Raw genomic sequence first — 24,465 nt, forward strand, 5'->3', positions numbered from 1 at the left:
AGGGTCTTGGGCCCAATCCGTCTTTATCTGCTAAAGCCATTCTGCTGGAGAACTGTATTCTGCGGCAAAACTGTATTCTACTGCAAATCACTTTCCCTTGCATTTCTTTCTTTGGACCTCTATTGCTCTTTGGTCTTCTTAGTGAGTCTTTAGGCCTTGCTTTTCATTGGGCTTTCTTTCGTATGGGCCTTTGGGTATGGATTTACAAAAAATGGACATCAACAAATAGCAATTGGGGTTTGCACCCCCAATATTAGTGCTCTTATAAGTTTGTTTGTTTTTTTTTTTTTTTTTTTTTTTTTTTTTTTTTTTTTAATAATATGGCCATGATCTATCATTACGTGCAACTATCTCCACTCTAGAAAGAAGAAAAAAAAATACGCCAATAAATACTTGAAAATAGGCTTTCCACATATCATAGGTTTGGTTCAAAACAATGATTTTTATCAGCTGTAGCAAAGAAGAGGAAAGAAACTTTATAGAAGTCGAAGTAGGAAGTTTATGAATAAAGAAAGGGTCCTAATTAAAAGAAAAAGCAGGGCTAAGATCAATTAAGTGAGCTTTTGGTCCGAAACAATATTTGGTAGGTGCGAACACTTTAGGCCCAGATAGTTAGTCACATCTGGGCCCAAATAAAGGCCCAAATAAAGGCCACCACGGCATTAGGTTTTAGGAGGAGGACTAGGGTTTCATATTTCACCCTCTATAATAAGACTCTTAACGCCTCCTCTTTCTTTCTCTTCCTCTGCAAGAGCTAACCCATCTAAACAATTCCAAGAGCTTCACTCAGAGGCGCACAGATCAGCCGCCATGGTATCCAATACGTTTTTCCTTTTCTCAAATCTCTTTTCCTCAAATGCTACAAAATTTTCTCTTCCTCTCAGTCTCTTCTAAACTTAACATAAATCTCATTGATTTTTTTTGGTTTTTTTCAGGTGAAGTACTCCAGAGAACCCGACAATCCCACCAAATGTAAGTTCGACATTTTCATTTTACACTTCTCAGTTTCTTAAGCTTTTTCATTTCCCTGTCTCTTTATTTATTGACAAAACCATTTAGATTTTTGTTTCACCGTTTGTTGTTTGGATCTGATTGTTTGATTTATGTTTTGTTTTATTGCAGCCTGCAAGGCCAGGGGTTCAGACCTTAGGGTTCATTTCAAGGTACTATAATCTGTTACTGCCTCATCTTCAAATTTTAGTTCGTTTAGTATTAATATTAAGTGTCTATTTATGAGGGAAACATAAATCTATGTTGTTTTATAGTGTTTGGTTTGCTTGGAGAGATAGAAGGAACATGTTTCACACGCATATAATCTGAGAAAATGCCACTTGAATGTTATAACATAGTAGGTATTCAAGAATCAGTATATGAAATTTCAATGAATTTGAAAGAAAATGTATTGGGAAGTAATGTCTAAATGCTCAGAATATCATCGTCGATTGTGTAAATTGTTGATAATAACCAGCTAATAGCTAATGTAAATGAACCAATTAATTTGTGTATTGAATTACAAATCATGATCTTAGTGAGAGTAGTGGCTTTATTGAGTTTGATGTAAGGTTGTTTTAGAGTATGCTAAACATTGTTGAAATTGCTTTTTTGTTTGATGTCTTTTACATTTTCTTTGGTTGTCGGGTAACCTGATTAAAAAAGCAGGGGTCTGTTGCCTATGTGAACAGGCCTCTCGTAAATGTCAGGGAAATCAAGTTTCATCGTTATTGGGTGAACCTCCGTTTGTTGTTTGTGGCTGAAGGTTCAGTAAATGATGGAACATTTTCTATATTTGGCTCTTGAACCTATTTTAGGATTTTGAGCTTGAATGCATATGCTAGGTTTCATTTTTAAATTTGATTTTAGATCTTGATGAGAATATTGAATATTGAGTGAAAATCTGTTGATGATGTGACTTATCGCTGGTTTGTGTCTTTGGTTGCTGTACCTGATTAAAAAAGCAGGGACCTGTTGCCTATGTGAATAGGCCTCTCGTAAATGTCAGGGAAATTAAGTTTCATTGTTATTGGGTGAACCTCTGTTTGTTGTTTGTGACTGAAGGTTCAGTAAATGATGTAACATTTACTATATCTGGTTCTTGAAGCTATTTTAGGATTTTAAGTTTGATGCGTATGCTAGGCTAGACAAGAATATAAAGTGAATATGTTGCCTATCCAAATTATCCCCAGTGAGTGTCTTTGGTTGCTATACCTGATTAAAAAAGCAGGGATCTGTTGCCTGTGTGAACGGGGCTCTTGTAAATGTCAGGGAAATCAAGCTTCATTGTTATTGGGTGAACCTCTGTTTGTTGTTTGTGATTGAAGGTTCAGTAAATGATGGAATATTTACTATATTTGGTTCTTGAAGCTATTTTAAGATTTTGAGCTTGAATTTGTATACTAGGTGTCATTTTTAGATTTGATTTTTGAACTGTATGAGAATATTGAGTGAAGATCTGTTGCCTATGCAACTGTCTCCAATGAGTGTCTTTGGTTGCTACACCTGATTAAAAAAGCAGGGACCTGTTGCCTGTGTGAACGGGCCTCTCGTAAATGTCAGGGATATCAAGTTTCATTGTTTTTGGGTGAACCTCTGTTTGTTTTTTGTGACCGAAGGTTCAGTAAATGATGAAACATTTCTTATATTACATTAGTTCTATAAGTCTTTAAGCCTATCAATTGGTTTAAAGTGATTGTCTGGGAAATCAGTTGCACTTTTCTCAAGTGAGCCTCGGTTTCCGCATGTGACTAAAGTTTCAGTAATTGATGCAACATCTGAAGGATCTGGTTGGGTTTGTATTGATTCCTGTGGTGAGCTTGTTCGGGAGAGTTGAGGGATACTTGTCTTGCTATGAAATTGCTTGTTAAGGAATAACTTGGAATTATCCCTCTTTATGAATTATTAATTGGAGTTACTGAGTCAATTATTCATTAAAAAAAACTGGTTAACGATTAAGTTTAGCACTTAGTTTTGGTACTTTAGGGTTCTCTTTGGCACACTTTTTTTCCCTATTTTTGAAGAATGAAATCAAGGTGGTGAGGATTTGAAGGTTCTGGGCTTTATGCCTCGTGTCTCTGCATTGCTCTGATTTTGCTTCTTTTTGAACGTATTTGATGAAGTATATATTGATAATTCCTTTGTTCTTTCTGGAACCTGATTAAAAAAGCAGTGCCCTTTTGCCTTTTGTGAAGAGGGTTCTCGTAAATTTCAGGAAAATTAGTTGCATTGTTATTGGGTGAACCTATGTAGTTTTTGGTTGCTGATGGTTCAGTAAATGATGCTACATATATTTTGAAAATTTGCTATTAGCTCTGCTGTGTACAGTTAATGTTGCAATGATGATTGGTCCTTTTTTTAAGCTTAATTGAATATATTATTTTTATCTTTCTCATGTATCTGCTCATTTATTATGGTGCTTATCTTAAAAGAGTTTGTCTATTTAATGTCCTTGTAGAACACTAGAGAGACAGCATTTGCCATCAGGAAGTTGCCATTGGTAAAGGCCAAGAGGTATTTGGAGGATGTTCTGGCCCACAAACAGGCCATCCCCTTTAGACGCTTCTGTCGTGGTGTTGGACGTACTGCTCAGGCAAAGAACAGACACTCTAATGGACAAGGACGCTGGCCTGTTAAGTCTGCTAAATTCATTCTAGATTTGCTCAAGAATGCAGAGAGTAATGCTGAAGTAAGTTTCTTCTGGTTATTTGCTTGTATTGTCTTGGTAATCCTTACTGTTATCTTATAGTTTTGTTTTTAAATCTTCCAGGTGAAGGGTTTGGATGTTGATTCACTCTTCGTCTCTCACATTCAAGTGAACCAAGCACAGAAGCAACGGCGTCGTACCTACCGTGCTCATGGAAGAATCAACCGTATGTTATAAATGCATTCAACTTTGTTTTCTGGCTTATCTACTTCTATCTTGATAATTGAGTTAGGATCTTTTTTCTTTGGCAGCCTACATGTCGTCTCCTTGCCACATTGAGCTGGTTTTGTCCGAGAAGGAAGAACCTGTGAAGAAAGAGGTAATTCATCCTTACTGTATCAAGTTTAATGTCAAAAAAGTAATGATGTGCTGTCGTAGTATTGGAATTATTGAGTTCGTTACTAGTCGTACTTGCTTATTTACCTTTGGTTTGTTTTGCAGCCCGAGTCCCAGTTGACAACTAGCAAATCAAAGAAGTCTCATGCTTTACGTAGTGGTGCTTCGTCTTGAGTGGCTGGTGTTGTAGAACTGATAATTGAATGGCCATCTCGAGTTTCTTGCTGCTGCCCTTTTGCCTGTCAATGGGGAGTTTTGTTGCTTGTCGTATAGAATGAGCTGTTATTTAGATTATTTGGACGGCTTGTTGTTTTTTTCAAACTATATTTAGTCTTTAAGTGAAATTTTTCTTGAAGATTTTGTGATTGGAAGCCTAAGAATGCAGGAGTTTATATACATTGTTTTTTTTATTAGATGCATTTTATCCATGGCCATCGTTGCAATTTTTGGTTGTTTAGTGGTCAAATTTCGTTAATTTGTTGTACTTATCTTTATTTGCCCTATGTGTTTTACCACAGCTGGTTCATCGTACCATTTCATCAAATATTTATAAAGGATTCTTGGAGAACAACTTGACGTGTTAATTTACCCATAAAATTAATTTGCATAATACAAAATAAAATAACAATAACGACATAAAAGGATATATGTTGTTTTATATGAATAAAAATAAATTACTTAATAAAACAAAAATGAAAATAAAAAAGTTTTGTAAAAAAAGTTGAAGTTATTATTTGATTTATTTTTATGTTTTATGTTTTATGTTTTATTTATGTTACCATTTAAGGGGTTTTTCTTGTTTGGGTTTTTTATTTTTTTGTTCAAAAATGTCCCTACATCTTTATGTTTAAATAAAGACAAAATTAATGGACAATCTAGTAAAAATATAATTTTAACTTCACTAAAATATTGTTTAAAAAGTAGTATTATTCTTTTGTTGATTTTTAAATTGTTTTATTTATTTATAAATTAGATTTTCAAAATGAAAATTATATATATATATAATTAAAACACAAGTTAAAAAAAAATATATATATATATATATATATATATTTCATTACAAGTGCAAAGTGCGTATGGCACAAGACTAGTTCTCAATAATTGTTTTGGAGTATCAGGCTAGCTGTATTTCCAAGGAACAATAATTAGGTATCTAAATTCTAAATACCCCCATGGATCAAGCTTGGGACGTCTTCCTTTATTTCACAGACTTTTGATGGCAACACTGTCCATCACATTCTACAAAACCCTACCTACCCAATAATCCAACCCAGCCAACAGAGTCCCTTTAAACTCCTCTTACGCTCCTCTCTCTCTCTCTCTCTCTCTCTCTCAACTTCTCTTTTAAGTTTGGATGCTACCTCATAACTCCTCTTAAATTCTTCAAATTCATTCATACTCCTTGATCACTACTTCTCTCAAATCCATTTAACACCAAGAACCAGCTTTCTCTCAAATCACATAAATTCTTAGATCTTCCCTAACTTCCCCTCTGCTTGCCTAATCCTCATTAATCCTTATAATTCCTCAGCCATAGCTTATTATACATGGAACTTTCATATAAAAGATCTTCTTCAGCTTCAATCATGTAGTCACTATGAGTTGCTTTTCTCTTCAACTTGTTCATTGAGATTTAACTAGTTTATAATAGTGTTGAGAGAAACAAAGAGAAGAGAATAGAGACAAATGAACAAAAAAGAGTATGCGGAAACTAAAGATAAATCAACGGTAAGTAGAGGGAGTTTTCTCTCTCCTTAAATTAAATAATATATTTTTATTGTACAATTTAGTGAGCCATCACTTAAAAAAAAAAAAAAAAAACACATACACGTACCAAATACAATTATGTTTTTTCACTCTCAAAAATATGTTATTAGAAACATGATACTAAACACATATTTCTCATTATGAATACCTACACATGTTTTTACAATACTTTTTAAATACAATTTTCACATCATTTTGAATATCGATATTTAAACACCACTACCCAAAAGATCCATGAGAGATTTAAAATGCTTCTATGGAAAATTGCATTACCCTCACCAAGGAGGCCTTGAATAGGAGATGGCCTTAAGGTGATCTTAGCTGTGCACTTTGCAATCACCACACTTGAGCATCTCATTATTACATTGCTCATACACTCTCGCCACATGTTATTTCACAGCTTGGCCCATCAACCTTTCAAAGTTAGGATATATGAATACAAATGATATTGTGAAATGCTTGATATATCCATCTAGATCTTTGAAAATACCAGACAAGGAAAGACAAATTTTCACATTGTTTGCCTCTATTCTTATAAACAATAGATAGTGTTCGAAACCAATTTTTTTTATTTTTTTTCCAAATACCTCTTCAAACTCTAAACATACATCTTAGGCAATCAATAAATCCTACTACGAACCCCTCGCAGCTTGGTTTGCAATGAAGTTCGTACCCTGGCTTCCTCTTGGATCCCTCCTCCTCTTGGCTGGATGAAGATTAACTTTGATATCTCTATTAGACTTGGTTTCTCCATAGCTGCCGCAGTCTTCGCTTAATCATCCTTGTTGCCTCCCTCTGATTCCTAGATTGGTGATGTTCATGCAGCACTTTTGGCTCTCAAGTTATCAGTTCATCATCAATTGTCTTTTTGTATTATTCGAAGGTGATTCTAAACCTGTGATTGAGGCTCTCCAACAACCCTCACCTCCAAATTTTCTTATTCCTTTCAAACCTACTGTTTGGGCTTCCATTAGTTCCCAATCCTGTTGGGATTTTTGTTATTGTATCCAAACTTATTAATTATTTGGCCCACAATATTACCGGTTGGGCTACTCATTATAAATGGGATGGGCTTATAAACATCTCTTCTCTTCCTGATTAGATCACTTTCTCGAGTTCTAATTTTTTAAGTTCTAAAAATAGAGTTAGATATATCATTTACCTATAATAATAATTTTTTTTAAAAATTAATATTCTAGTATTGTGTCATTGAACAGTTTTTTATCCTTTTAAAATTTGGGGCAATTCTTACATGGTTCCGAAGTACTACTCCAAAACTATATATCTTACATGATTCCGGAGCACTACTCCAAAACTATATAAGTGTTTTCTTAAAGTCTGTGTGATGATTGGTCTATTCAATATCGAAACATTTATCTTCGTAATTCATGTATTTTTTAGGTCAAATTTCTAGGAACCACGGGTGAAGGTGTGGGTAGGAGTTGCCATTGCGTGGAAAGGCAATTGGCCGCTAGCTCTTTGTAATGCCTATTTTCCTCAACTTCCCTCTAACCAGTTCTCTGTGTCACGTAAAAGGACATGCTAGTTTGCCACTGGAGGATATGAATAAGAAAATTTATCCAGCAAAAGGAACAAGTGCAATTGTCAAAATAGTGGAGAAGAGAAAGGAAATACAAAGCCGAAGGATAAACAGTGAAGCAACGCCGGAGAGAGAAGGACAAGGCAGTTCAGATTTGAAAAGGAGAGAGCTTCTATAAAGCTGTGTGGGAGCCTGGGAGGTATAAGGTTCTATAGAAGAAACGCAGAAAAATGATGCTTCATGCTTTTGATGTTAACAACGATTTCTAAGTTACAATATTCTCTTCCTTATATTTCCAGCTGAAAATACCAGCTACTCCTAGCGCATGGACTTGAAACATGGTGGACCCCTTTTATTTAGATCCTTCTTATCCTAAACATTCATTAAGGGCCGTTTCATTAATAATAATAAAAATAAAAAAAATCTTGGAAACAAAGGGGAAAAACAAAGAGATAAGAATACTTAAACTGAGTTAATTCAATAACCAGGAAAGCTAAAGCTAAAATCTTGATTTAGTCTGAAGCACCTGAAAACAAGAGCCTGGGATTAGGTTGTCTAAATTCTCAGCTTTGAATCCTTTGATGCATAAAAAGTAAAACGCGTGGCTGAATGTGAAAGCGCCCAAAAGTAATAGTGATGCGAGGCCTCCCACATCGATAGCGGAGAGAAGAGCGCGAGGCCTAATTGATTATAAAATGAGAGGGAGGCGGAAAGAGCACTTCATCTTTGCGCTTGGGGCAATGACGCAGCTAGTGAGGTTCTAACCGAGGCGCGTCTATTGCTGGTTGAAAACTATTTCCAAACCCCCTCTTAGGCCTAAGTTCAGCTTAGGCCTTCGAGAATTTCTGGAAGGGCTCCCTTTGGGGTAAAGCCCTACAACTCTAGTTCAATATTTATACTGTTTTATATAGATTTTCACATATATAATTAAATTATATAAAATCTATTATATTTCTAAATGCGCTAAAATAGCCTATGGTGGGAAAATAAGAATGTAATATTCTCTAGAAGTAACTAAAATGTAAAAAGGGAAAATTAAAAAATTTCAATATACGAAAGAAATTTGTTTAGATTCACTCTATGAGTATAGATAGTGACAACAACTCAACCACCACGAGCAAAACCAGTGTACATCGGATACATTCATAATTACATACATATTGTTACAGGATTTGTACGCCATAAAGAATAACACATACATAAAATTATTATTCCAACATAGGGAGAATAATTCATGACAAAAACCGATTCTTAAATAAAGCCTTTTATAGTTTTACATTTCAAATTACCTAGTCAAACTCATGTGCCTAAAGTGAACCCCCAACCAAAACTACACCCCAAAACCAAATCAAGGCTCATTGCCCAAATCAAACTCATGCCTAGTCAAGAATGACTCCAAACCGTTAAATCAACTCCAAACCGTCAAATCATATACAATGACCAAAACCAACCAACTCTTTTTACTTTTGTCGAGTGCACTAAATGAGACAAGTGTTCAAAATTGATCATTTGTTCTTATCGTATCAGATTCAATGCATTGGAATACTAGACTCAAGCTAAATTCTCTAGATAAACCCAAAATATAGCACCTTTACTCACTTCACTTTTGCCAATCATATTGAAACCCCCAACCATCAATTAAGAATCCACATGTTTATAAAAAATAAATAAAAAATAAAAAATCAATTAAGAAATCACACCCAATCAACTCCAAAGTTGTCAGCCAAGAAACCCAACATCCATGTCACCTTTACGATGCCACCACATCACTAAATCAAGATCACATTCAAGTTATCTTGCTACTACCTTTCAAATCCCAAGCTGCCACCATTGGCCAAGCATCATACCATTAACACACCTGAATTAAGCTCGACTTTCTTCCACAAAGAGGAAGCTCCTTGAAAAGTTAATCTAATTTTTCATGATTTTTTTAAAAATAAGTATGGTTAATTTAATTCAAATAATGATCAAGGTGTCTCTACTAGAGAAAGAAATGCCAAAAAAAAACTCTATAAAAATTATAATTATTTCTATACCCAATACAGTTTATGTGGGGTTCATCCTTCCAATTACATAGGTATGGACGTATGGTAATAAATCGGAGTTTTGTGGGTTTTTCGAATCAATCCAAGCCTAAGTTAGGGTTTGAGTTTTTTTTAAACCCATTAAGGGTGGGTAAAGGTTGGATTTCATACTTTAGGTATCTAAATTTTACATTTAAAATAATAAAAGAGACATATTATTAATTTATTTACACAAAACTAGATTATCAATAACAAAGGGGTATTTTGGTTTTTAATAATTTTTTGAATAGTTACTGTAAGGACTCGATTCGTAACGACCCCAAGATAACATTGGGCTCGTACGAAAAGAGGGCTCAAACAATATTATTTGTAGAGCGTGGGTTTGAAAGACTAGGTCTTGGTCACCGGGTGAGGGTTAGTCATCTTGTTCGTACCGAATTAGGCCGTGTTCGCTCGAGGAATCTTTCTCCTTGAGGCGATCTGGGAGGCTCTGGTTCTTGACCTTTTTTCCCAGCCTCTTTCTTGGTGCATCAACCTTCACATTATATAGCCCTTCTTGGTTGATCTTAGTCCTCCACTTGTTGATCAAGCAGGTGCCTACTCCAGTACCCGTCCCATCAGCTGTCCCTCCTTACTTTTTGTTAGTTGCGATGATCGAAGTCACCTTGTCCAGGTGTCTTTTCTCATTAACATGGTCAGGATGTTGGCGGGTGCATTTAATGCGAAGGGGACGCATTTACCCTGAACCAGTTTCGTATCGTACCCCCACGTGGGCCCCATTCTACTCGCATCTCCTTCAGGGGGCTTTTTGGGGGCAGCCCTCAACGAGATGTTGCTCTTCCCTTTGAAGTCTTGGAGTGCCGAGGACAAGGTCATCCTCGGCTGTGTCCCCGACATTTTGGCCTTTCCCCATTCGTCCTCGGCAAATACCCTCCTCGGCACGAGCCCTGGGCCCTAGTAGAGCGTGGACCGGATCATAAGTTCCCTGGCCCCACAGTTACAACTTATGTGATGTAAATCAATTTATAATGTTATATTTTCAGTATTTTTAGTGATTGCAACCTTATGAATTATCATGACAATTGGATAGTTATAATGTTTGATTATGTTTCAATTATATATTATAAGTAGTACATAGATTTAATTCAATACTCTTTCTCAAAAAAAAAAAAAAAAGATTTAATTCAATACTTATTTTGAATATTCAATTTTAGCTCAACTTTTTTTTTTTAGAAGGAATTTTAGCTCAACTTGATCTCCCCCTATTCTCCCAAAAAAAAAAAACAATAATAACTTGACCCACTTTTATCTATACTACTATTTAAGGGGTTGCACCTGTTTGGACCGGATTTTTTTGTGTTTCAAAATACCCCTACAGCCTATGTTTAAGTAGGGGCAAAACTTGAGGATAACAAAGTAAAAATATATCTTTAACTCTCACCTAAAACATTTCCTACAAAATAAGATCACTCTCCCACTAACCCACTTCTTTAAAGTAACTATACCTTTGTTATTATTTTTTTCCTTTTAAAAAAAGTTATCTTCAAATCAATTTTTTTTTTTAAACATCCTCAAGTTTATCCAAAAAAAAAAAACTAAATAGATATATATTACAATTTATTTAAACTATTTTCTTAACTTCTTTTTAAAAATTAAATTAGAAAACCTAATGAAAAAAAAAAAAAAAGTTATCTACCCTGTTATTAAGGTTTACCCTTTAATTTTTTTTTTTTTTTTTTTTGGTTATCTATTTCATTTTTTTTAAACCCATGTCTAACAATTTCCCTAAGTGGGTTATTTTATTTTATTTTTTTCACTCTTTTTTTCGTTATCTCTTTTCTTTTTTTTTTCCTTTTCTTTTTTCTCTTTTGAATTCAAGTTTCCCTTACTCATACTCCCTTTTTTTTTTTTTTTTTCCAAATCAATTCTTCTTTATTTATTATTTTTTATAACAATTCTTCTTCTTTTTTTTAATTATAAAAGTTCTTCTTTATTTTTCATATAATAAAACTATCGCTATAACTTTTCATCCATGTCCCTTAAATTTAAACACTACTGCTCTCCTGTTAGTTTTCAAATTGCTAATCGTGTGTAGGGGCCTTTTTTTGCGTATTGTGCGTTGGGCTGGGTTGCCTCCTGCGGTAATAGGCCCGAATGTTTCTGAGTAAGGGAGTTGAGACCGGTCCAACTGTAATTCAACTTGGGCCGGTTTGTGCACAAACTATGCCTCATCTGCCAGGAGTAGGCTTACGGCAAGCAAAATTGCTTCAGATGAGTTACGGCAGTCAGATATAATAATAATAACAAAACTGAATACTCTGACTATTTAATAAAAAATGGCCAAGTAATCCCTACTTATAAAACATAATTACAGTCGTGATAATGTCATTTACAAAGAAAGTAAAGGAAAAAGAAAATAATATGAACTAATCAAGAATGGGCATAAAGTCAAGTTTTAAGTTTGGTCCGCAGAAGCAAAACCAAAGAAGGGAGAACGCCTCCTCTCAATGCAAATAATCTACCAGGAAAAGATCCTGCCGTGGGGATTAATGGATTTGAGGGAGTCAGACCTGAATGGTTAATGCCCAAAAGGAATCATTGTTATGTTTTGGAAGAGAGCAGGATTTGAAGGGAGAGAGAGGGAAATTGACCTACTGGTACATGCTTATTGTATTATCTCTCTTTTTTTCCTCACTTTCCTCTCTTCTTTCCTCTGTTTTCTCTCTTATCTTTTTCTTTTCTTTCTCTTGTTTTCTTTTACTCTGCTTTCTTTTACTCCGTGAATACCCTCTATTTTTCAATCCCGTTTTCAGGGCACGGCAAGGGTCCTTTTATAGTGCCTGCCGTGACCAGTTTTTTACCACTTTGCCCCTTAACCACTTTTGTCTGGTCTGGGCGTACTTTCCAACCACCAAAGGGTTTGTCTGTGTGCCACTCACCCTTGCCAGACAAAGGCAGGTTTGTTTCATTCGTCAGTCCACCTAACACTCTTACCTGCCACAGCATAAATGCTTTCTCTCTCTTTCCCTCAAGGCATGCACCTAACGGTTCCCCTCTCAACCTTATCTCTTTTGGGTGGTCTGTCATCCCAGCAGGACGTACCTCCCAAAAGGGCTTGGGCAGGAGCCACAAAATAAGTCTTTTCCCCTCTCCCCACCACCAAACCATACCCCTTTTATCTCTTACCTCTGGCCCATGACCCCACCACGTCCCCATATTGGCTGGGTACAGGCTGGTGGTGCTTGGGTCTTATGTGTGCTTTCCTTTCAGATATGTCCAAAAATGTGCCTGCTGCTCATGCGTTTACCGTGATCTGGAGGCTCGCCGTCCGTGTTTTTTGACCTCTTATGTGGGCTTTTCTTTGTTTTCCCGCTCCATTCAAAAGCTGGACTTTGTCTAATGATGGGTCTTACATTTCTTTGGCCCACTCTTGGTTTTCTTTATTTCTTGCAATGTTGTACTGTTATTCCTGCCGTAATAACTTAATCTTGCTAGGCCTCTTTTGGGCCAGCCGTTTATTCCTTCTCTTAGTGGTTTGACATGGCCACTATTTTGCTTTTACTTATGGGCGCCTATGTCCCTTTGGGCATCCACGGCCCGTTTGCTTTCTTTGGGTTTCCTCGGCCCATTTGCTAATTCCACACTCTCATGAGCTTTTTACTAACTTCATTGGGCTTCCCTGACCCAATAACCTTATTCTTATCCTTGGGGGTTTATGCGCCTGCCATAAACTTCTTACTTTCTTAGTTTACATTACACTGGGCCTACGGCGGCCCTTTCTCGCTTTTCTACCCCATACACTGCCCATGGGATGCTATTTCTTTCTTTCCGGGCTTCTTTGAGCCCACTTGCCTTTTCAAGACCCATTTGTTTATTCCTTGGGTCTGTGATCCATTATTCCTGCCGCTTAAGCCTAATGGTTTTTTGCTATCTATTTTGTCAATTCCTTGTTGCCCTTATTATTGGGCTTTCTTTCTTTCTGCCTGGGCTCTCACAAATGGCCCTCAACACCGTGTCACCACAATTTGGTTGGATCATTTTTCTAAATGGAAACTCCCACGTAAAACACTATCTACAAAATAGGACCACACTCACGTTGATTTTCAAACTCAAATTGCTTCTTCTTCAGTTCTCCAATTCTCTCAATTCTGTTAGTCTTCTTTTCACCATTATCATCATTTTTTCTATTTGCTCTACTCAAATTTACTTTTGCTCAACAGTATGTGTATGTCAATATACTTTGGTCTTTTCTATTTTAATTTTCTAATTCATGAACAACTTCTTATTTTCTAGAAACAAATCAAATATTTGTTTCACATATTTCAACCTCACCATTAATTTCTTTCACATATTTCTTCAAGGAATGTGCACTGGGGTGCCTATCTTTAAGATTTTTGTATTTAAACTTCAAGGAACATGCACTGGGGTGTTTATCTTCAAGATTTTGGTATAACTTCAAGGAACTTGCACTAGGGTGTTGATCTTCAAGATTTTCGTGTGTTTTGTCCTCCATCTCCAACGAACTATTTGGCCTTTGAACTTGCAGTGTAGTCAACAACAAAAATGTAAGTATCTTTTATGACCTCTATTTAGAACGCCTCATGAGTATTGAATTCTCTCTATTACGTTTGCTTTTATGAGTTGTCATTTAGTATTTGCTTTCCTATATTTGGTTTTCTTACTTTGTTATCATTATTCTTTCCATATCATTATCTTATCTTTAAAATAAAAAATAAAAAAACACTTTCACATCACACTTTCTTATATTCCTATCGTTTTGTTCAAATATAACTTCTTATATTCACCTTTTGAAGTCATATAACTCATATTAGCATGAAAACTTTTTGAACTTATAATAGAACTCATATTGAAAACATGAATATAAAATATTTGATTTCTATTTGGACTAAAATTTTTAAATATGAGTTCATATTTTTAAACATAAATTTTCTTATATTTCTAAAAGAGAATTTTATATTTGAACTCATATTTCTAAACGTAAATATTTCAAAGAAAAAAAATATGAGTTCTACTTGAACTCAAATTACTTTTTGATATTTTTTTTCAACAAAATATTTAGCTGAACTGATATTTTTTTTCAACAAAATATTTAGCTGAACGCTAACTTAGAGTTTAGGAAAAAAGCAAAAACAAAAAAAAAAACCTTATTCTTTTATGTAATTTAGAGTTTGAAAGGAAAAAAAAAAATCTTTTAACTTCCACAAAAATACTGCGTACAAAATAGGATTACACTTTTCTTTTATTTGGCCAGTTTGATAATTGTTTAATATTTTCTCTAATTAATGACTCTTTTTTAAAGAGTGGGAATGATATAAATTTTTGTTTTGTTTTGTTTTTTTTTTTTTGTGGTTATTGGGTTTGATTAATTTTTTTAGTGCCTGCCATGCAATATTACATAATTTTTCATCACACTTTTAGGTTTTTTTTGTGTTTAAAAAATATAGTAATCTTAAATTATAATAAATATTCTAAATTATAATGAATACAAATTATTAACTTTTACAAAAAAATTGAGAAGCCTCGTTTGCACGTGCTTAGAGACTAGTTTATTTTTAGGCTGATGAAAACAGGAAATGCTTCGGCCCTTTGATTGTTGACTTCTTGTTTTAAAAACTCGACTAGAAAGAAAGAAAAGCGTTTCAACTCGGATTTGATTGATGATAAATCCTGAGCCTGAGGTTACCAAATCCCTAAATATTACACTATAAAACTAGTTTCCGAAACTGTAAAATACTCCATTCTCTTCCTCATTCACACAATTGTATTCTTCACATTCTCACTCAGGTACATCTCTCTCTCTCTCTCTCTCTCTCTCTCTCTTCTTCGGATTGCAAAAAGATTAGGACTCTGTCTTGTTAATCTTGTTCCTAATACCAAACTCATAAATTCCCACCATTTCTGAGGAATTTAGCTTCTGTTTGGTTCATGTGAAATCGAGGGAAAATAAACTTAAAGGTTATATCTTTCTTTACATATCCTTTGTTTGGTTCTGTTGAAATGAAAAATTAACTCAATTTGACGTTTTCCACTACTGATCGACTAAAGTGGAGCCATTTTTAACATAAAGGCTTCAACTTTATTTTCCCTCCATTTTCTCGGTAACCAAACAGGTACCTAGGGTTTCAAATTTCAAATCATTATCTTAAAAACTTTATTTAGTTTTAGGTGTTTCATCGATTGGATTGATGATCTAGGGTTAAGTTTCCATAAATTTAATAAATTCTGATTGAAAAATCGAACTTGTTAGTGGATTGTGGTTTAGATGGATTGGCAAGGGCAAAAGCTAGCGGAGCAGCTGATGCAGATATTGCTATTGGCATTCGCTGCGGTTTCTTTCGGAACTGGCTATGTATTGGGATCTTTCCAGATGATGATGCTAATATACGCTGGCGGTGTGGTTCTCACCACATTGGTGACAGTCCCCAATTGGCCTTTCTTCAATCGCCACCCGCTCAAGTGGTTGGACCCCAGCGAGGCCGAGAAGCATCCCAAGCCGCAACAGCAGCAGGCCGTGAGTTCGAAGAAGAAACCCGCTAAGAAGTAGGTCAGTTTGACTGATCTATCTTAGTATAAGCAAATTTGATAGGGGTTGAAAATCGATGTTTTTGTGACGTTTATTTTTCCTTCCTGATATGGATAATACAGTGTATTTGATTGCCCTGAATTTTGGACCTTGAGACAATGGGTAGAAAGAATTTTCTTTTCTTGGTTTTGATCAGCTTCACTAGTCTTTTATGTTTACTGATTTACTACAATTTCTCTTTTTATTTTGCCTTCCTCTTAGTAAAATTTCTGAGAAAAATTTAAATTTGTTCAAGTGATGATATATCTATCCGAATAGTGATGCGTATGATTGAGCTGGCGTTGAAGATTTGATCACCATTGTAGTTGAAATATGATGACGGGGTGTTATTGAATTAATTTGTGTTGGTTTCATGTTATAACATTTTATATGGCTCTACCCATTTTTCAATTTGGATGTTGGATGTTGGGGTTTGTTATCAATAATACATGTGACCGACCCTAACTAATCTATTGAAGATGCATAGCTGACCCCACAAAATTGGGGACTAAGGCTATGTTGTTGTTGAAATCGAGGCTCAGTAAATTATTGATAGGGAGTCTTAACTTGCCAGTGAGCTCTGACGCAAATGGCCAAATATAGTGAAGCGTTAGGTTATGGGTTTAGGACCCACTAAATGCATGTGTAATATAGGGCATCTAACTCTCCAAAAGGAAATGCCCCCTTTGAGCTTTTCTTTCAATGATATTGAGTCATTTAGTAAGAAGATGGTATCATGAGGCATCTAATAGGAGGATGTGGAATGTCCGTATGTGCCTTTTGGTACTTAGAAAAGCAGTGAAGCCCTAAGTAAACAATGATGACCCAAAGATGCTTGGTGGCTATGTTTACTCATTCCTCATTGCTTTATATACTTGGCCAAGATTGGATGATTTGAACATATCAAATTGACAAGTATGGTAAATGATGGATTCTTGCTTTTCAAAGGTGCAATATTTTCTTAAAATGTTTTGTGCTAGGTATGCCCCCCATGGGCTGTCCAATGTTGCAGAGATAGTTGTGCTCCTAGAGACAACGCCTATCAGTTTTGGGTGCTTTTATTGTAAGTTTAAGTATAGCTAATTTGTTGGAAGAAACCTTGAAGTGCATTCATTTTATGAAACACCAAGAATTGGATTATTGCTGCGGTTTGATCTCTTGTCTAGTAGTTAGGTTTTTGCTATGTTAACTTGCATATAACTGCAGATGTTTAATTATGCCACAAGTTTATATGTTGAGAGCCTTCTGATGGCTATTGAGCTTCTAAATCTGTATGCCATGCCCATGTGGCAAATTCTTGCCCTATGTGCTGTAGAAGAATGATAGATAATCTGTAGATTAATGACTGGAAGTAGCCATGTGAACACCTAGCTTTGGAGACATTTTGCTGGGTGGTTGTTGGTGGGTTTGTCATAAACTCCTCTGGGTTGACAATGTCATTTTTCTTGTCATACTCCTCTCAGCTTGGCATGTAAATGGGATGGAATGTGTTTTTCGTGCTGACAATTAAGATGGATCATTCTGTCTCTAGCCAATCAACAATTATAAAAATGGAAATGATTGGACCTTCTCTTCCAGGAGTAATAGCCTCTCATCTAATTGCAGCAGGAACTTACCCAGGGTGGGCACGGTAGTTAAAAAGCAAGCATGGAATGTGCTATCATATTAATACTGTTCACTCATTTTATGAAAACATTTATCTTTCTCTTCCTTCCCCTCCGAGGGTTGGTTCTTGGGCATAGAGGAAGCCAAGGGGAGAAAATAGTGTCAAAACAGTTTCATTTGATTCTAGTGTAAGGGCATTAGGTCCAAGGGAATTACAAAATATACACATCTAGTAATTTGCCCTTCTTTCCTAAATCTGAGCCTGTTGGTTCATCACTTTTTTGCTTACCTTGCTAAGGAATGGCTCTGGTGTAATGAAACTGAGTGTATTGTCAATTGTGATTCTAACTGTTTGTACATAACTTGCATTGTCAAGAGTTTTGTTACAATCAGTTGGTTGGGAGTTAGTTACTAGTTACGGTTAGAAGTGTTACATTCAAATTAGTTGCACTAACTTCCTTCTAGACCAGCTTGTAGTCCTTGTATAAATATTGGGTATGAGCATTAGTATCGGTGGAGGCAATTCAAATTGCTAAAATGCTAAATTTACCAACCAAATATAACAAAAATCGGCTGCATCAATGGAGGAAAAGCCAAAAATTCTGGCTGTTGAGCTACAATGCACACACAAAGATTGCATGTGCACTGTAACTCAGATGTTAAACAAAAAAACAATATTTTATTAGGTTGTTTATATTATTGTGTTGTTTATATTATTTTATTATGTTGAATGCTTGATGTTGGGTGTTTTGTGAATTGAGTTAGTAAAATAAATTAAGTATCTTTTTGTGATGCCGAATTGGTAAATTTTAGCCACCACCAAGGTGATGCTCAGTAATGAATATCAATAAGAAAACCAGTCATAAGCTTATTCAGATCTTCCTCTCATTCTCCTTACCCCAAATCAGTCAATCCATTATCTACCTTGGATTCCACAGGACCCAAGGCTGCAGATAACCATTACGCTTGTTCACCACTAAAATATGTATGGAGCGTAAAGCCATAAATCATTGTGGAGGGCTTATCTCCTCCCCTTCTTTTGGTACGTTAAGCTATTAATGAGGCCTGGAATTAGCAACTTTAAAAGGGCCAAATGCACTAAATTGAAATAAAGAGAACTGTGTCTTGTAAGGTGAGGAACTTTTGAAGGGATTAAACTTAGTGTTGTGATGTACGAAGACGATTAAAGTTATTAAAACATATATGATGTATCAGCCAGCTTCAGAACATTCCAGGAGCTTCACCTGCAAGCCTTGGATAACAGGTTTTGATTTCCAGCCACGAACAGGACAATTTTCGAGATTTTATTGGCTAAGCTGTTAAAGCAATTTGAGGACTTTATCGCAGCCTGAGGTCCTATATGCACAGAAAATTGGCTTCACGAATGTTGCTTAACATCCCTGAAAACCAACTTTCACAATGCAAACAGAATACATATACTTTCACAATGCAAACACAATGGAGTATATTTTACTATTTAGTAATCCGCAGATGATTGAGTTTTCTCTTTTATTCCGGAGACTCCTGAGAAAGAACCGTGTGCAGGAATGAAATTCATTGATCCATACTAAAGTCCTTGTTCACATCAAGGGCAAGGCAAGTATGTCCAAAAATCTTGATATAACTATACATTGCCCCCCTCAACTGAGGGGTTATATGCGAAATTCGCACGCTTAGTAAGGGGTTCCGCACTTGTGGAGGGTATACTTTTATGTAAGATTGATATAACATGCAAAGGTTACACAATAAGAAAGGGCAGAATGCAAAAACACCCTCTAAGATTTCAATTCTTCCTTATAACTTCGTTAAGATTTTTATATCTGCCAAATTGACATGTGACTAACTTTTGTTCTCTTTTGGGATAGAAAATTCACATGACCATTATATGACCACATTAAGAAGATTCACCAATTGATTCGTGTCAATATGGCAAATATGGAAACTTTAAAGAGTTCTAAGAAAGAATTGAAAACCTAGGGGTGTTTTTGCAATTGACCCAAATCCATGCACTGTTTTTGCATTTTCGGCCTATAATAAATTTCCCAATCACCCTACCCAAAAAAAAAGGGCAAGCTAAATAATTGCATATGACGTTAAAAAGTGGCATTTGCCCATGCCAACCCTCAACTGTTATAGCAATTGTTATCCCCAAAAGACAAGGTTAAAAATCCATGGAGGCATGGACAGCATAACATTGGACTCCTGAAATTTTGCAAACAAGACTTGTTCAAGAGTGGTTCATCAAAATATAGAAGGCTTTAAAGATGCATATACAACGAACTGGACAGATGCAAGATGATCAAGCATGAAAAGGTGAACATTGTATTAGTTGATTAGCTCTACATGTCAAATCTGATTAACTGCCTTCAAAAAAGATTTTGCCTCCAGTTAATCAGAAATCTAATTAGTCTCTCACTAGCCTGTACTGGTAAATTCAGTTTAACCACCAAGAGAAAAGGGTTAAGAAATTTATTATTTACAGTATAAGATGTGCGGCAGTTAACTTCCTATTGATTTTCCTTCATTGCCCTCAGAATCGGATCATTTTCCATATCTAAGTTGTCGTCATCATCAAGCTCATCCAAACCATCTAGTATTGACTGGTTGATGCTCTTACGAGATTTTCGCCTATGCTTCTTAGGCTCCAAACGTGGTTCCGCTTGCTTAACACCCATTTCTCCAACTTTGAACCTGCAAACAAGATGATTCATTTGGAATAACTAACGAAACTATTAAACTTTGTGAAAAGTATTAACATACCAGTAACAACCAAGCAGAAATACAAGTACAAGACGAATTAACACCATGGCAGGAGTTTATTGGAGGGAAGGCTAAAGAAATAATAGAAAATCCATTAGTTCTTTTTTTTTTAATAGTAGCAAGTTATGCACACACCCAAATCCCAATGTTTCTTGAACCAACGATCTCAACCTCCATCCCATTATTATGGGAGAAGGAAGTCCAGTGTGCCATAGCTCATAGGCAGAAAATCCATTATAGATAAATCACATTAATACAATAAATTTGCACACTTTTTAGGACTAATAAAAACTTTGATAATTATCAGGTTGCAGGCATAATGCACCATTCTTAACAAAACTAATTAAAGAATAAACTCAGAAGGTTTAACTACCCAGAAAATTTTCCAGGATTGAGCTTTTCACACCATATAGACATCAAAAGGCAACTTATCAAAAAACACTAACCAAAAGGCTACATGAAGACCCATACAATACAACTGGTTGACAAAAAAAAAAAAAAGGTGATGAACAAACTAATGGTCAAATAAAATGTCAATGATCATAATGGTGGAGCCTCTGGCCAGTATTTTGCTGTCACAATGAACATTACAAAAATGCTCCAGAAGAGGTTTTTACATCATAGATATCAAACTAAAAAGTTGAGCAGGTAACAACATGACAAATGTTCGTTAAACTCACTCCATGTACAGTTTGAACATACCTTACATCACCCTCTCTTTTGGTTCCAAATGTCCTCAACTGGAATTCCTCCCTGATTCTGATTTCATCAAGAAGTTGAAAATAGTATGGGTATCTTTCCCAGTCCCCTTTCACAACACACCCTGGTTCACCGAGATGCAAGCAATTATTGAATGAACATTTTGTGGGCTCATTGTCAATGAGCATCTTCTGGATCTGAAGAGAGTAGTTAAGAGAAGCCATTAGTTGAAACATAAAAATGTCAAATCAGGTTCAGCATTTGATTCGCAAGAGTAGAAGAAACTAATGTAAATGAATCAAATGAGGTACATAGTGTCTCACTAACAGCACAGACCTCAGGGAAAGCTTGTGCAAGGGATTGTTTTGTTACTTTCATCAAACTTGGCTGGTTAAACCCAGGAGTATCAGCAAGATAACCCCCTCCTGACAATGGAAGCAAAGAAACATGGCGAGTAGTATGCTTCCCTCTGCCGCTTCGAGTTGAAACTTCCCCAATACGCTGTTCCTCAAACCACTTGCTACCCAGAATCTGAAAGAAGTACATTAACAAAGGTGGAAAATATACCGAGATCACATGCAAACACAAAGAAAAGATATTAAGAAAATGAAGATATGAAGCAGAAAGATATCAAACCTACAGGATCAAACCAATTATCCCCTTCTTCTGCATCAGAAGCATGGTGGCTGCTTCTCAGAGTATTAATCAGACTAGACTTCCCAACTCCACTTGGACCAACAACTACAGTTGTCTGATCTTTCAAAATAAATGCAAGAGCATCAAGCCCAGATTTGGAGTTAACACTGCAAAACACTGGTTCATAGCCCCAACTCTGTAGCCTAGTCTTCCATCCAACTAGTGTCTGCACACACCATCAAAGGCTAATAAAATTCAGACAAATAGCTGGAAAAGAAAAGAGAACAATGAACAATTTTTCGTAAAAGGAGACCAAAATATGTAGCCTGCTGAATATGTTTTCACATTCAGAACAAGTTCTAGAGATAGTAGTGGCTTCATAAAAGAACTTTTAGAAACTATATATTGAGAAGTCAACAGCCAAAGCAACAGATTAGGGATTGCAAAAATTCCCCGCCTTACTAGCTCTGCACTGCCCCATCCTACCTCCCTCAGGTTTTCCCCCGTCCCAAAGAGATGATGGGGCGGGGACAGATTTTGCTCGGGCCGCCCTGTCTTGCCCCATCCCACCCCGAATATATTGTACATATTCTAATACCATCATCTCCAAAACACTAGTAGTCTCCCACTTTTAGCACTCTCACGACTACCCATCCCCTTTCCCTCTCATTAGGGACGTCAAAATAACTTCAACCCGCCCTACTCCCGTCCCGAAGAGGAGAAGGGAAGGGAATGGGGCACCCCTGATTCAACCCCACCCCACCCGCTGCCATCCTACAACAGAGGTTTCGCTAGTTTTCAACTGAAGAACTATATTTAGCACTTTTGCCAAACTACTTGCATTTAAAAATATATATATATATATTAAAATTAAAACCTCCAAGAACAAATATAAGCCTAAACTCAGTGAAGCATCAAGGACAGCATTACTTACAAAATTTTCTCCTCTTAAATCGCGATTCAAAGCTAAAACCTAAACTCAAATGCAATGCAACTGTCATATTTTTCACACCTGAAGTGAACAAAAACCAACTAAGACTAAGCTAATTAAAAACCTAACCTCTTCATCCACAAGCTCCGACTTGTTCAATGCGAGCGTGAGCGGAATTCCAGTGGACTCGGCCTCAACAAGAAACCTAGTGAGCGCAAAAGGCTCGAGCCGCGGCTGCTCCAACGAGAACAGCACCAAGAAATGGTCCACATTGGCCACCGGAGGGTCCAAAATCTCCGAGCTCCTCTGAAACACGTTCTCAATCATGCCCCTCCGGTCAACCCAATCAATGGACCCAACCAGCACCTTGTCCCCAACCAACACTCTCCTCTTTATCTTCTTCAGCACCGCCCTCACCACGCACAGCAACTCCACTCCGATTCCAGAACCTTCCGGAGGAGCCACGTCGGCGGTTCTAGAAGGTTCGGATTGGACGATCACGCGCATGAAGTTGGCCTGGGCGGCGGCGACGGTGCCGATGGCTTGGGATTGGGAGAGTGGAGGGGCCTCTTTGGGAGAGAGGATTGGGGCTAAGGAGGAATAGTCTCTGAAGGTGTGTTTGGCTCTAAGGAGATTCTTGTTCGGCGGTGGCTTCTTCGAGACGTTGTTGGGTTTTTGCTTTTGTTGTTGTTGTTTGGCTGAGATTGTGAAGCATCGGAAAGTCGAGAGCCGGTAGAGGAGGCTGTTGTGGTTGGAGGTGAAGAGAGAAGTGGCGGTCGGTGTAATGGCGCGGTGGCGGATGAGTGAAATGGAAGCGATCGGCATATGGTGTTGTTTGGTTGCAGAATTTGGATGGAAAGTTTTTGTTTTCGGAGTGTGATTCTGTTCTATTCGAGGGATTTTGGAATTTGGATAGGAGAGAGAGAGAGTAATGAGTAGTATCAGTGAGAGAGAGTCATGAATTGGGTATTTTGTCCATTTCTGTTAAGAGCAGTAGTAGAACTTTAGAAGGCCTGGAGGAAGTGAAATAGATTTTATATTATAAATGGAAATGGAAAATGGAAAATTAATTGATGAGGATGCCACGGCAGCAATTGAAAAAATAAAAAGTTTACCTATTGGAGGGAAAGATAACCGCTCACCGGCAGTGTCTTGAGAGACTCTAGAGTCTAGACTCTCTTTTGTAATATCGGAATCCAACTGTTGCTTTAAACTTGTTTGGAAAAGGCCCAATGAATTTAAAAGACCGACCAGTTTATGTCAAGCAAAAAAACAAAAACAAAAAATGCCTAGGCCCAATCAACTACAAAGGATAAATTGCGGAAGGAAATGAAACGATTTAAGGACAAGGCCCAAGCGGTTAAGGTAGGCTTCATTAGGGACTGCAATGTAACAGGCATAGGACTGGGAGTGATGCTAGAAATAGAATAGTGCAAATTTTACTAGGGGAAAAGTTAGGAAATGCCCTAATAAGAACATTGGTTTAGCAAATATTTATATAAATTTTTTATGGGTAAAGAAAAAATAATTTAACTTTTTTTGACATCTTTTTATATTTCTTAAGAAAGTAGTATAAAAATTTTCTTAAAATGGTAAATTACCAAATGCCCTAAGAACACTTGTTAACATGACATTTTTACTGATTACTATTTATAAATTAATGTGTTATCAATCATGTGGAGGACCAAATCAGCTAAACTTGCTTTGGACAAATACCACAACTAATTTGTATGTGAAAGTAGGAGAATAGCTTACAATGAGAGATCCCAAAGGGGAAAGAGCTAGACGATCGATGGTGGAGCTGGTCTATAACCTATAAAGACTCATTTTTCAAGCTACCCGATGTGGTCTTTGGTTGCTAGAAGTGCATGCAACGACTGAATGAGA

The 24,465-nt window shown here is 36.4% G+C and overlaps 4 protein-coding genes and 6 non-coding genes across 10 annotated transcripts; 8 read left to right on the plus strand and 2 right to left on the minus strand.

Annotated features, from left to right (window-relative positions):
• Positions 1-656: 656 nt before the first annotated feature.
• On the plus strand, positions 657-4,429 carry LOC126718194 (60S ribosomal protein L17-2). The gene is made up of 7 exons (XM_050420286.1): positions 657-813; positions 936-972; positions 1,123-1,163; positions 3,449-3,679; positions 3,761-3,863; positions 3,949-4,016; positions 4,139-4,429. Exons 1-7 carry the CDS (start codon positions 811-813, stop codon positions 4,205-4,207), a joined length of 552 nt encoding a protein of 183 aa, XP_050276243.1. The 5' UTR covers positions 657-810; the 3' UTR covers positions 4,208-4,429.
• Positions 1,650-1,779, plus strand: LOC126720115 (small nucleolar RNA snoR74). The gene has a single exon (XR_007653270.1). It is a non-coding gene; the product is annotated as a small nucleolar RNA snoR74 (small nucleolar RNA).
• On the plus strand, positions 1,949-2,078 carry LOC126720116 (small nucleolar RNA snoR74). The gene has a single exon (XR_007653271.1). It is a non-coding gene; the product is annotated as a small nucleolar RNA snoR74 (small nucleolar RNA).
• LOC126720119 (small nucleolar RNA snoR74) lies at positions 2,212-2,341 on the plus strand. Its single transcript, XR_007653273.1, has one exon. It is a non-coding gene; the product is annotated as a small nucleolar RNA snoR74 (small nucleolar RNA).
• Positions 2,503-2,632, plus strand: LOC126720118 (small nucleolar RNA snoR74). The gene has a single exon (XR_007653272.1). It is a non-coding gene; the product is annotated as a small nucleolar RNA snoR74 (small nucleolar RNA).
• Positions 3,154-3,282, plus strand: LOC126720121 (small nucleolar RNA snoR74). Its single transcript, XR_007653275.1, has one exon. It is a non-coding gene; the product is annotated as a small nucleolar RNA snoR74 (small nucleolar RNA).
• Positions 4,430-8,026: 3,597 nt separating the features above from the next.
• On the minus strand, positions 8,027-8,643 carry LOC126719709 (uncharacterized). Its single transcript, XM_050422235.1, has 2 exons — positions 8,630-8,643; positions 8,027-8,221 (listed from the first exon to the last, which is right to left on the minus strand). Exons 1-2 carry the CDS (start codon positions 8,641-8,643, stop codon positions 8,116-8,118), a joined length of 120 nt encoding a protein of 39 aa, XP_050278192.1. The 3' UTR covers positions 8,027-8,115.
• Positions 8,063-8,213, plus strand: LOC126720143 (U4 spliceosomal RNA). The gene has a single exon (XR_007653298.1). It is a non-coding gene; the product is annotated as a U4 spliceosomal RNA (small nuclear RNA).
• Positions 8,644-14,973: 6,330 nt separating the features above from the next.
• On the plus strand, positions 14,974-16,103 carry LOC126718196 (signal peptidase complex subunit 1-like). Its single transcript, XM_050420287.1, has 2 exons — positions 14,974-15,169; positions 15,633-16,103. The coding sequence occupies exon 2, from the start codon at positions 15,648-15,650 to the stop codon at positions 15,927-15,929; it is 282 nt and encodes a 93-aa protein (XP_050276244.1). The 5' UTR covers positions 14,974-15,169; positions 15,633-15,647; the 3' UTR covers positions 15,930-16,103.
• A 3,750-nt stretch (positions 16,104-19,853) lies between these two features.
• Positions 19,854-23,593, minus strand: LOC126718197 (small ribosomal subunit biogenesis GTPase RsgA 1, mitochondrial). Its single transcript, XM_050420288.1, has 5 exons — positions 22,708-23,593; positions 21,652-21,873; positions 21,348-21,542; positions 21,015-21,208; positions 19,854-20,243 (listed from the first exon to the last, which is right to left on the minus strand). The coding sequence occupies exons 1-5, from the start codon at positions 23,401-23,403 to the stop codon at positions 20,060-20,062; spliced, it is 1,491 nt and encodes a 496-aa protein (XP_050276245.1). The 5' UTR covers positions 23,404-23,593; the 3' UTR covers positions 19,854-20,059.
• Between the last annotated feature and the right edge of the window lie 872 nt (positions 23,594-24,465).

This window comes from Quercus robur, chromosome 3 (genome assembly GCF_932294415.1).
Source record: "Quercus robur chromosome 3, dhQueRobu3.1, whole genome shotgun sequence".
NCBI lineage: Eukaryota > Viridiplantae > Streptophyta > Magnoliopsida > Fagales > Fagaceae > Quercus > Quercus robur.